The following is a 13,697-nucleotide window of genomic DNA, read 5'->3' as shown; positions in this document are numbered from 1 at the left end:
TTCTGTCTTACAACAAAGTGAATATAGATTTTGGTCACTTTGAATCCAATATGGTAAGTCACATGTTTTTTTTTTCAGATAATGAGTTTTAATACCTTATGAAAGGAAGACTTGAAAATGCTTTCATATTAAATGTTTTGATAAGTTTTATCTACTTTTGTCCATGCTACTATGTGTTTGGTTTAAATTTTCTCATAGAGCATATTGAGAATAACTACAAGGGTGGATTTGGATCCTGTATTAGACAATCATTTAGTTTTTGGACTGTGTAACACTCATGAAATAGAGAAAATAGCTAGTCTTAACCAATGGTAGGACCTCGAAGCTGGGCCTTTTTGTTGTAGACTCAAAACAAAAAGAACAGTTGCATTGAGTTTAAAAGGAAGAAAAATACAAATAAAAAGTAAATATCACCAATTTTTTTTTACCTAGCATCAAGGTTGTGTCCACGAGGACCATTTAGCAGCAAGAAAGAACAAATGAGAAAAGAAAAAAAATAATGTGATAAGTTGAAAACAAGGAGATGGGATTCTTCAATGTGGTGTTTTGAAGTTTTTTAGGACACTTAAGCAGAAATTCTTTAAATTGGACTAAAGAGAAAGAAGTAAGAAAAAAAATGAAGACAATTTCTTCTGAAGTATCAAATAGCCTAATGTCTATATACTTATTCTAAGATGTTAGATAGCCAAATCATGTCTACCTAATTATCCTTTTCCTTTTTCTCCTTTTACATATACTATGGAGACTCTAGTGGACCTGGACAATCAATCCACAACACCAAATTTTGGTTTCAAGCAGCAATTTTACCAAATTAATTTAGTTTTCTATTTGCTTCTAAAGTCCAAAAGAAATAACTTAGCAACTGAGTAGTTGAACAACAAAACAAAAATGCTGCTTTTCCTATTCATTTTGAATAAAAAATAAGGAAATATAGATCACAAAATAAGAAATGAATGAAACAAAGGGATTTGCTTGGTAAGTCAATAACAACTTAAGCTAACAAAAAAGAAAAGAAACTAATGAACCTTAATCTAGAAACATGCCTAATGAGAAGGGAACAAAGTTGGCAAAAAAGAAAAAATGAAAACTAACGAACCATTAGATGCATTCAATAAAGATTAGAGTTTAATGCAGCAATCTAAAAATTTGGACTCAAGAGTTTATGGTGGTTATTTTTTATATTTCTTCATGCAGGAAGGATGTGGTGTCACTGTCGCCTGGTTTACTTACCTATGTCCTATTTGTATGGGAAGAGGTTTGTAGGCCGTATAACGACAACAGTCTTAGAATTACAAATGGAGCTTCTTCCTTTACCTTATGAACAAGTTGATTGGAATGGAGTGCGGAATTTCTGTGCCAAGGTTAGTCATTGCATCTCCAACATCACTCACTAAAACAACTGTAAAAAAAGGGTTAGCTACTAACATCACGTTATCTAGGCCCTATGGGTTCTCTAGTACCATTATCAGCTTAGCACTGTCCTTTGATTTACCTTATATGGAGAACAATTACATTACAAATTATAAGGTGACTAATTATAAATGAAAGGTCATAAAGGAACAACACCAAAAGAATGATGGCAACACCAAGGACGACATGTTTAGCTGCTCAATGGTTCAACTTTGAGTCGTTGATGTTGCCATCTTGCAGGACCATATGATGTTTTGCTTCTAAAACATCGATGTTGAACCATCTTTTATGTGTTGGACTCTTTAAGTTGGTTTCTGATATATCAGTAGTTTAATTGATAATAAATGAATTGGTATGTAGGCAATGTGAATTCTACTTTCTGATTGCTCTAAGACAATATTTTTCAAGCATTTTCTTCGAAAGTCTAACCACATAAATGAATGTAAAATATTGAAAAACAAAAGATTAATTTCCAAATCCTTATAGATTTTGATTTGTAGATTATATTAAGTATTTAACTTATGGGGAACACAATAAGGATACATCACAACAATACTCCTAAAATAAGAGTAATAAGAAAATCATATTACATGTAAGCTGTGTTAAAGGAATGATGAAGAGTCTTCATCATTCCTTTATGCATGGTCCAGAGCATTTAGGTTGATGGACAAAAATTAAATCTTGAACATAGTTACTAAGATATATTTTTGTGCAATCTAAATTTATAAGACGATGTTGTTAAGAGTGATTTCGTGGGAAAAATATATTAGGTCAATTGTTTTTCTGGTTTAAATGTGCATTTAACAGTTAAAAACTATAATGGTATTATAACATCAAAACTGGTAATTAAACAACCAATCATTTTCATGAAAACAATTTGAATGAAACATATTTTCTGTTAATTAATCATATAAAGTTGCATTGGCAAGTAGTTTGTAATTCATTCATACACTTTTCAAATCCAAGAACCTATCCAAACTAGAGATTTTGATCTAAAAATACTAATTTAATATCAAGTTGGTAGGTTGAAATTTTGAACCCTATTCTAATACTAGGACAATTATTGTTGTTCTCATTCAAGCAATAAGGGTAACAAGTTTTTAGCAATTGTCATGCATGATTTTTTCTCTATAGCAAATTTTTCTTTCCTAACATAGAACACCTTATTATGTAAGTTTAATCTTTTATTAAAGATTTGTATAAACCTTCAAGGGATTATAAAGAAATTGGCTAAGTGAGTAACTACCTTGATTTTAGTCTTTGCGTAGGAAACTTGGCCGCTAGGGTATGGGTTGGAATTTACCTAACTAGGAGCCTGAGCTTGGTGTGCGAGTGAGTCAGGTTATTCATATTGGAGGTGGTTTATCACTCGGACATGGGGTCCCATGAAGATGGGACATGCATGCCATAATGGGGGATAAATTATGATGGTTTTGTTCAACATTGAATACTCATGGAAATGTTTGAGAGTTTAAGGGGTTGCTATGTGATTAATTGCCTTGGTCCTTAGCCTTTGGGGCAGCAACCGAATAAGTTAGTGGACAGGTTGGGACCCATCAAATCAGGATCCTTGGCCCATGTGGAAGTGGGATAGGTTGTTACAACATTTTTTTAGCATCATATTGCATAACTTATTTAATAGTTTATGACATCAGAGAAAAATGTCCATCACATGTTTCATAAATTTTGAAGATTTTCTTAACCTTTTCATGAAAGTTTACAAATATGTGTCAATATGTATTTTATTTGTGGCAACTTTTTCTTGATTTTCTTCAAATTCGTTATCATCAAAATCATTTTAATATATAGGTAGTAGTTATAGGTTCCAACTCAACTCAATTATATTTTGTCATCAAATATTATGTCAACTTGAAGTGGCTAATTCATATGGTTGAAGTTATAGAGATCTATGTGGTAGAAAAGTCACTGTTGGCAGAAAAAATATAATCTTCTCCTTTTTCATCTATGTCTAATTGGGAGAACGTGGATGCCTAATGTTCAGTTTATATGATTAAAAAAGTTAATAAAATCCAATGTTTATACTGGATCATATAGAATTCTTAGAATTAATTGTCTTAGTTTTATGAACATGTAAAATGTTATAGAATGTGGATTTTGATAATTTCTTTAACTAGATCTTACATTTTTTGACATCTTTTGCATCCTTCCATGTAACTTGATTTTTGAATGAAATCTTAAAATCTCTTGAATAACCAAATAAAAGTTAGCCAATTTAAAATTACATAAAAGTAATTTTTTTTGGGCATAAATTCAAGATTAGTCACTCAGCTCTATAAATATTACACCAATATTATATTATTGGATTGGTTCACTAAATTGAATAGAGGAACCCACCATTCACATCTCACAACTACAACATATTTACAAGCAAAAAAGTGAAACAACAAATAAGTACAGTAGCAAATAGTAAGAGGGTTTGTAGTACTAAAATTTCATTATGAGACAAAATCTATATTTCTGAGCTATTGAGGTAGAATAAAATGGCGTTAAAAAGAACAAATAAGTTCCCTTTTTAAACAAAATTAGACTTAAGTCAAGCTTTACTAACTATGAATTTAGACAGAAGAAAAAAAAGGGCATTAACTTAATATGCAGTTCTTTAGTTCTTTAAGTGATGTTCAATACTATAATCATCTACAACTGTCTTGACATAGCAGCAGAAATGAGAGTCTATGTTGTATATAGGTTTTTTATCAAAATTTTCTTTAAATTTTCAGACATAGTCAACTATAAGAAAATTAAGAAACTTTGAATTATTTGGTTTTTTTTTTTATTCATACTGTGCTTCGTAATGAGTCTTTTGGTGAATGAATTTAGCAGGTGCCCTACTTCATATGAAAAGAAATATTTTTAGGTTCAATCCTTAATTAATTTGAAAGATGTTTTTCCTTCAACATATTTTGGAACTTCAATGATTGCCATGTTATAGCATTCTATGATAACCTTTCAATGTTGTCCATTAAGATAACATTCTGCAATTTCATCTTGTGGACTTTTGGCTATTCTAAGTTTCTATTTAATGTAAGGCACTCTATTTCAATTGTACACCATGGTTAGGTAGGTCTCTATTTTTCAGCTTGAAGCCACCTATTTTCATATGCTTTAAACTGCTCAAACGCAAAACGCTTCTAACTAAAGCAGAATTACAGTCACATCATTCTACATTACTCTTAAAAAAAAATAAAATAAAAAGTACTCTTTCCCTTTATATGACTCACTTCACATTGACCCACCTTTATTTGCATGAATCAAATTGACTTCTACGAAAGAAATGTAAATCTTCAAATCTGTAATATATGACTCATTTACATATCACTTTTTGTCATTTACATGAGGAAGCTTTCTCACCATATTATTTGGCATTATTGATCTATAAACTTTATACAATAGGAAACATTTGTAAGTTATAAATCTTCAAGTCTATTAGGTTTTTTATTTTAAGAACTTGACTTTGAAAGAACTTATTGTAAGATGAAAAGCTTTTTCGTGATATCATTAAATGGCATCAGTTTTCTCGTTTGTATTATCAAGTAACAGATATTGATAATTACTAAAGAAAAAAGATGCTAAGTAATGTATGAAATAATTTGTGCTAAATCTAAAATTTAAAAGAACATCAATGGATGGATTTAAATTCACTTAATTTAGTTGTAATAACCATAAGCACTTACATAAACTTAATTTTATAGTAATAACCATAAGTGATTTGTCTTCAATAGAATTTTTCACTCCAAACCTTGCTCTTGATTTGGTATTTTTCATTCATTTTGACCAAGCATATCCTTTTGGTAGTAAAGTGTTTGTTTCACCTATCATTTAAATACCACATATCAACTAAATCTTGTTTAACATCCACACACATGAAAAATAAAAGATTACTATATTTATTGTGTTTTGAAATTAATGTCTTATTTTTTCTTGAAATAATTTTTTTTCATGGTGATGAGAAATTTTCCGCTATATGCATTTGAACATATAATATCTTCATGTTAAAGGTAGTCTCCTAGCATTTGAATTAAATTACTCAAATTTGTCATATTGCTTGTTACATATCTAAATTTCTAGTAAAAACAAATATCAAGCTTATTGAAATTTCTGCTTATTTTGATAAACTTGAATTTGTAGTGGTTATTTATTTATATTTTTGTTTGCAGCTCTATATATTAAAGATTGTGTTATTCATTGTTTTTAGGAGGATCTCAACCATGCACATCCATTCATCCAAGATGTCCTTTGGGCAACTCTTCAAAAGATCGTTGAACCAATCTTGACGCATTGGCCTATGTCCATTTTGAGGGAGAAAGCTCTGAATACAGTAATGCGACATATACACTATGAGGATGAAAATACTCAATACATCTGCATTACTGCAGTGCACAAGGTCCATTACCTTAAATACCTTCGGACGTATTGTTAGTTCCTAAACATAGTTTCTTGGAGATAGTGTTTTCTTTTGTAGATGAAATAAAGTACATGAAAAAGCATGACTTTCATGGGCTCGGTCATCTTTGTTGGAGGCCAACATAGTGTGCCTTGAATTATATTGATTGACAATAACATTGACTCAAACCAACCCCATGTTTAGGGATATTCCTCCTAAATGTGATGCATCATAAGTTTTCATGATACATCATTAAGCTTATGTGAGTTTATTAGTCAAAGTCATGCCTAACAAGTTTGATCAAACTAATAGGTACTAAATATGCTTTGTTGCTGGGTCGAAGATCCAAATTCAGAAGCATTTAAATTGCACCTTTCTAGAATACCAGATTATCCTTGGGTTGCAGAGGACGGCATGAAACTAAAGGTAACATGATTTAATATCTAATAGCTCAAACTTGTTGAGTTAAGTCTTTGGTAATTCCTAGGGACTAGGTTTTAAGACAATTTTTTTTCAGGGTCTCAATGGCAGTCAATTGTGGGATACTGCTTTTGCTGTTCAATCAATAATAGCAACTAATCTTGTTGATGATTGTCAACTAATGCTCAAGAAAGCACATGATTTCATAAAGAATTCACAGGTTCATCTGATGCCCATACATTAAATGATATATGCTGGTTTTTCAAAGTGTGACATTGTTCCTTCTTCAAAAGGTTGAAGATAATTGCCCTGGTGACCTTAGTTTTTGGTATCGCCATATATCAAAAGGTGGATGGACTTTTTCAACAGCAGATTGCAGATGGCAAGTCTCAGATTGCACAGCTGAAGCATTGAAGGTGTCACATTTTAGTATAAATGTTAATGTTTAATTTAAGCGTACTCAACTATGCTTTCATGTCATTTGTAGGCTGCTCTTCTGCTTGCTAAACTGCCATCAACAATGGTTGGAAATCCTTTGGCTGTAGACAAATTGAATGATGCTGTGAATTTGCTCATATCTCTACAGGCAAGTTGGACGTTTTATCATTATTTGACTTTTAAATGGGTATAAATTTCAAGATCAAACAATGACAAATTAAGCAGTCTTGCTTTGTTATATAGATGTGAGCAATTAAAGTTGGAGCAGATAAGAGTCTTTTTAAGAAATTATAGAGTAAGTCATAACCAAATTTGCGTTTAGAGATGGTAAGGTTTAGCAAAAATTTCCACTGCATCACTATTATTGTGACTCACATTTCCTATTTCTCCTTTCCATTGTGCATTCATTATTTTGCTATTAGTCTTTGCAATTCTCAGTGAAAGTTTTTCTTTGAAAAATTAAAGGAAAAACAAAATAATTGGTAATTCTTTTAGCTAAGATATTTTGCACATTTTTAACCCTTTTCTATATAAAGACCTATTTTCTAGATAAGATCTTACTGAATTGATTATATTTCAAAATGATTCATTCATAAGAATGCTATTCCTCTATCTCAAACGAAGACATCAACTAACAAAATTAATTTGTAAGTCCATGGATGCCTCCCATTCACATGCGAGGAAAAAAAATTAAAATTCAATCAATTCATATTGCTAAAAAAAAACTGATTTGTATATAAATGAACTAGAAACACAAAATATATACCTAACTTTAATAGCTAAAGTCTCCATTGTCCTCAAGCTAACTATTAATGGGCATGATTTGGTTTACCTTAATATATTTGTCCACCTGAGTTTACTCTTCTTATTCCTTTGGCAATAGTGGTTAGATGGTACCACTGTTTTAGCTCTTCTACTCTAGATAAAGATTGTTGACTTCACACAATCCTGTTTAGTGACACCCTTCATTTTCTTGAGAAAGTAGTTCAGTGGAGGAAGACTTATGCTGCTCTCCTCATTATCCTAGGAAATCATGCACTTCATGTGGATGAAATTGTTAGATTTTGACCTTATTGCACCAAAGATCATTGTCATGCTATTCTTTATGCAACATTTTGTGGGGTGTCTTCATTGTTGATAGGTAGAGGTGATGAGGCCCACAAATATACAAATCACTCATTGATATGTAGTTTTAGGAAACTATCTTGTGATCATAAGCTTGCATGGTTATAGTTTTAAGACATTAGTTGAATCATATCACTTTAGTTAGCCATGTATGTATGAGAAAATCAAGCATAACTCAGTTCTCAATGGTACAACAAATTTTAATGAGTCCAAATTTACTGACAAATGAAGCCAGTTGATAATGGACTTCCCCCATTATATCAGACTAGCTCTACTACTAAAGCTATCATGACCCTAAATTTGGACCTATTATTTTTATTTCACTAATGAAAAATAGTTTAAGAACACTAGAATGCAAGCGATGACCATACACACTTCTAAACCATAGTTTAACATGATTTAGTTATGATCCATATGAAAATATTAGACATACTGATTAAAATGCAACTCAAGTCCACAATAAATTTCTATGCCTTGAGGGATTCCGTCAACTATATTATAACAAAGTTGACAAAGGATTTATTCTTCTATGGAAGATATAGTAAAATCATATTTTTCTAGTAAGCTTCTTTAATTTTTTTCAAGTATTTTCTTATCCTTATGTTTCCCCCATAGCTCCCAATTCAATTTATAATGCCATGAACTTTGAGTAGAATTGCTTTTTTTCATAGACAATATTAAAAGCTTCCTCCAATGCTTGAAGTTTGATGGAGATCTTCATTTTGTAAGACATCATGCACCTCTTTAATTGAGGATACATCCATTCTTAGAGCTCTGTTGAACAAATTGACAATATGGCTTAACCTGACATAACTTGATTTCTTTGTCTTCAAACATCTACGTAAAGTGCTCTATTTCAACATGCATTTTGCAACTATAGTGTATAACGTCGAACATTATATTAATAACACTCTAATTGTCACACAACAAGCCAATTTATAAACTTTCTTCATAGGTCTCCTAGTAGATCTGGGACTTATGTAACTTTCACAACACTTGCCACCATGGACCTATATTCAACTTCTATACTTGACCTTGCCACAATCTTTGTTTTGGACTATTCCATTATGTAATATTGTGTCCAATGCATATGCAATATAAAACATATCTCTTCCCATTTGATCGCTTGTTAGGCATATAAATAACTAGTCATCCCTTAACCTCTATTATATGACTAGCTTTCATAGCGTGCCTATAGTTTATGGTGTCTTTTAAATATCCCAATTTCTTTTTGTAATGTTAACATGACTTGTACTTCAGCCATAGATAAATTGGGATGCTTGATTAATAAGATAAACAATGTTTAATTCAGTACAACATAATAGAGCATTCCAACAATGCACCAATGTCTAGTGGGACTATCATATAAGTTTCTGCCTTTAGAGCTTAGCCTTTGATGTAATACACTGGATGTATTTATAAGTTTACAATATGTCATACTTTCTATACTAAATAGATCAAAACTATATTTATGTTGCATATGAGTATCAAAACATCTCCTTATATATCTACTTCAACCCCAAGAAAGTATCATTGTTTCCTAGGATGCTTCATCGTGGAAGTCTGGATTCACAATTGTTGTGCTTGTCCTTGATTGTTTAAAATGCTTGTACTAAAAATGCCTAGTACATATATGAAGAAAAAGTAGTGTGATCCATAAAAATGAAAAAGTTGATCAAGAGAACACTTGCAAAATCTGCACCCCTGAATTTTGAAAGAGAAACTCTTAAAACAAAAATTGAGAAGTTTGCTTCAAAATATAAATAAGTTTTCTTATACATTCAAGTATTGGGGTCCTTCTCTACACATCCATGACATTGCTTCATATACACTTATTCTTTTAGGTCTTCATGTAGGAAAATGTTTTTCACAACTAATTGAATTGATTTTCAAACATGAATAACTATGAAAAATATAATGATGTGAATCATTTCCAGCTTGACCATGGTGCTAAGAGTCTGTTACCTAATCCATGATTCTATGTAGAATAGTATGGCACAAGTTTTTTCTTATATCTTTCATTGGTTTGACAAAATGTTATATTGTAAATGCACTTTGAACCTACAATCTATTTTTTTTATCGAGTTTTAGGCATTTCTTCCTAAGTCATATATTTGTGAAGTGATTCTATTTTCTTATTCATGGCTTCTACCTGCTTATGAAGTTTGATGGCCTGCTTGAAGTTGATGACTTCATGTTGTTTTAATTTGAGGCATAAACAACCAAAAAGTTCATGGAGAATTTTTCATAACTCATCGACTGGAAGATTGGATGATGAAGTCTATTTGATCTCTTTATAGGTTGGCTTCAACCATGTTCTTTAGTATATATGGTAGGATTTTTTTTTTTCTTTGAACATAACATTGACTATCATTGCACTTCCTCAAATCTGATATCTTTTAAAGTAACTATAATATAATTTCTAACTGTCTATTTAAGTTGAATTGGAGAATGGACTAGTGGTCAAAAGTGTAACTTTCATTGGCGGACAAATTACATCCAAAGATCACAAATCAATGTTACAATATAATTATTAAATAGAGCATGCAAGGCAACATTTTAGACATTTAGTTTCAAAAAATATACTCAGTTAAGTCAAAATAATGTAGTCTAAGATAGATTGAATATAATTTGATGTCAACCAAGATGTACTCAGTTAAGTAAAAAAGTGGTGATGAACACCAAGATGATGATCTTAATTAAATCTGTACTTAAGAACACAAATAAGAGAAAAATAAGCCAAAAGTTGACACAAGAATCGATGAAGCCAACAATTGCATGTTGCAAATAGAAGATGGTTTCAATTCAAAATCAACACAAGAACTCATTGAAAAGATCTGGTGTTGTTTGAATAGATTACTCAGGAGGTAAAGAACAAGAGGAATGTGGAAATTTGCAACAAAAAATATGTAGTCAAGGAAAGGAGAAAAACCTTCTAATTGGAAGAGAAAATTGTAGATCTCTAACATACCTTTTGTAAGTGATTCATATCTAGATATAATATCATAAAATATTTTTACTGTCAGAAAGAGGCCACCACATTTATAGATTCACATAAGGTAGATAGAAGGAGATGAGAAGAACATGTAAGGTAGTAGCAAAAGCCACATACACTCCAAATTCTCATTATATCATGTAAAGCATTGCCATGAACTAAAATAACATCAATTACTATAAAATAATTAAAATATGATAGACACATTATATTTATTTTTATTTTTGCTTCTAACCAAAATATGATCCAAATCTAGAGTATGTCTTGTAAAGTAGACACAAAAGCATGCAAAGCAATCTTTTGGACTTTCATTTTTTTAAATATAAGTTTATAGAATATTTTGTGACTAATTGAATCTAATCCAATGTTAGCCAAATATGAATATTGCTGTGAGGACAACATCACCCAACATAAAGATGATGAACAAAATAAGATTAGATTTTAAAACACAAACAAGAGAAAATGAATCAAAAACTGATGGAATTCAATAATTTGATATAAAAAATAAGAAGATCAATTCAGTTAAAGAACAACACAAAATTGAAATGATGTGTTATTGTATGAATATAAATTATTCTGCAGGCAGTAAAACAAGAGCAAGATAGAGATCTAGAATAAAATATGTATTGAAGGGAAAACAAAAAACCATTTAACTAGAAGAACAACTTTTTGACCTCTTTAGGCATACCTTTTGAAAGCGATCAACACCTATCTCTAATGTCTTGAAATATTTTTAGTGTCAGATCCTAAAGAGGTCAGCACATTTATAGATTAACATAAAATAGGTAGGAGGAAACAAGAAGCACATGTAATGTGTCACTGAATGTAGCTATGAACAACTTAAGTTCTTATTATAGAGTATAACTTATTTCCGTGAACTAAACTGTCCCTAGGACTATAAAATAATTGCAACTTGACAATAACATTATATTTGCGCATGTTATGTGGATTAAACCAAGTTATGGTCAAAATGTGGAGCATGACTTACCAAATAGACAAAAAACATGCAAAGAAATTTAGACATGCATATATCAACATACGGCTATAAAGAAAAATATACAAAGAAATTAACTTTGTATCACAAAAAATATAGTAATGCAAGAAATTGGGTTCTTAAGTCCAATAATGGATGCATAGAAGAAGGATTGTATCTCAAGAAACTTCCTATGCACTTTGTACGTTTGAAAAGTTTAATTTAGGAATGACAAAGATTGCGATTGAGGCAAGCTGTAATAGTGATACCCAATGCATTTTTGAAGGTCCCTCCAACACCAAGTTGGATGGTTTATGCAAAATTCTCTAAGAGTTAAATGTTCAATCTGTAATTACCTTTAACATTGCTTGCTCCATCTTGAGAGTCTAATGGATTACATGCTAATGGCATCATACAACTTATGGAAACAAATGTTAGGAGAAAAAGTATGATCATGTGTCCTTCTGTTAAAACGAAATAAAGTTAAAATCATTCACTTGTTAGCATTTCATGAAGCCAAAATAAACAAGAAATTAAATAAGAAATTAATTATACAAATCTAAAAAATGTAGATGACATGTTTCTCCTCCCAAAATCAACTATTCAAAAGAATGATAATAATATAGACAACAGGAATGACAAATAAAATAATAATAATAGAAATGTCTTTCACAACAAATAAAGCAATATGAGAGAAAAAAGAGAAAAGGTCCACCATCAAAGCTATTATTTTATTCTTGCTTTGCACAAAACTACTTACAGTGTGATGTTTCATTCCATTGGATGGTTGCATTATGTAATCTATTGTTTTAGTCAATAGTTCTAGGACATGTATGACATTGTACACATGATGGCATGCATAGTTTTTATAGATATTTGTGCAGCATTTTTTTACAATCCTTATATAACAAAAAACTTTAAGTGTAACATTAATTTATTTATGTGGGTCATATCAACTATGCAAACTTTGCACTTCTTCCAATTGATGATAATTGAAATTTACAATTGGAATTATAAATAAATTAATGTTGATAAACTAACTTTCCTTTGGAATGTACAAGTGTCTTGACTTCCAACATGATCATTTGTGAGAGTCAAATAGGAACTTTACCTGAAATGGAGTTGAAACCGTTATTAAACTCATTCTCACATGTACTTCTCCTTTTTTTTTTCATTAAGCCTTTGCTTTTATTTGTTATATATGTTTTTTTATTGTATTGTACTTTCCATGATCTCACCACTTTTTGTTGTCTTGTTATAGAATGATGGTGGTGGTTTTGGAACATATGAGCCAAAAAGGTCATATGCATGGCTTGAGGTAACAACTTTAACCTATGCACTAGATTATTATTTCCTTGATAATAAAAGCAAATATTGTATGACTAAGTTCATCACCTATAAGAGTACAAAGCACAAAAACTTGTTGTGGAACATATAAGTTGGCAGAGAACAAGAAGAAAATAATTATATAAATAATAATTTATGGAGGACTAGCCAGTAATTGCATAGGATCTATGATTAGGAAGTCCAACTTTACAAAGAAGTCAAGAAGAAGATCACCCGAAGCTCTTAATACATAGTATATAGTAGAAATTTTATTATTAATTGTAGATACAAAAGATGACTTGTATAAGAGTATCACATAATGAAAATCCTCTAAAGCCCTTAATAAGTCACTCAGAAGCACAATATCATTTGATGACCCACTTTCCACATATAGTTGTATATTATGAAGAATTTCTTGCTTTTATTATTTTATGTTGTGTGCTTAACTAAAATTACAAATTTTATCATGAACATCTGCAACCCAATTTGCTTCAACATCAGGTTCCCTTTTTATAGGGTGGAGTTTAACTTGGTGATATTTCCATTAACTTAACAACTCTCTTTAGCAGGCCTCAACAATTAACTGAGAGAAACTTGTGAAAGAAACA

At 30.8% G+C, this 13,697-nt stretch overlaps 1 protein-coding gene across 1 annotated transcript in view; it reads left to right on the top strand.

Moving 5' to 3' along the window:
• LOC116266870 (cycloartenol Synthase-like) overlaps window positions 1-13,697 on the top strand; it is a 62,381-nt gene that overhangs the window by 16,741 nt on the left and 31,943 nt on the right. Inside the window, exons 6-12 of the mRNA XM_031648313.1 lie at window positions 1,195-1,361; window positions 5,624-5,812; window positions 6,125-6,238; window positions 6,330-6,452; window positions 6,526-6,648; window positions 6,720-6,818; window positions 13,025-13,081. Of these exons, the coding sequence (XP_031504173.1) occupies window positions 1,195-1,361; window positions 5,624-5,812; window positions 6,125-6,238; window positions 6,330-6,452; window positions 6,526-6,648; window positions 6,720-6,818; window positions 13,025-13,081 (872 nt within the window). The remainder of the gene's footprint in view (window positions 1-1,194; window positions 1,362-5,623; window positions 5,813-6,124; window positions 6,239-6,329; window positions 6,453-6,525; window positions 6,649-6,719; window positions 6,819-13,024; window positions 13,082-13,697) is intronic.

The sequence above is a fragment of the Nymphaea colorata genome, chromosome 13 (assembly GCF_008831285.2).
Source record: "Nymphaea colorata isolate Beijing-Zhang1983 chromosome 13, ASM883128v2, whole genome shotgun sequence".
Taxonomy (NCBI): Eukaryota; Viridiplantae; Streptophyta; class Magnoliopsida; order Nymphaeales; family Nymphaeaceae; genus Nymphaea; species Nymphaea colorata.
The sequence above is the reverse complement of the archived record's forward strand: the minus strand, read 5'-3'. Positions and strand labels throughout refer to the sequence as shown.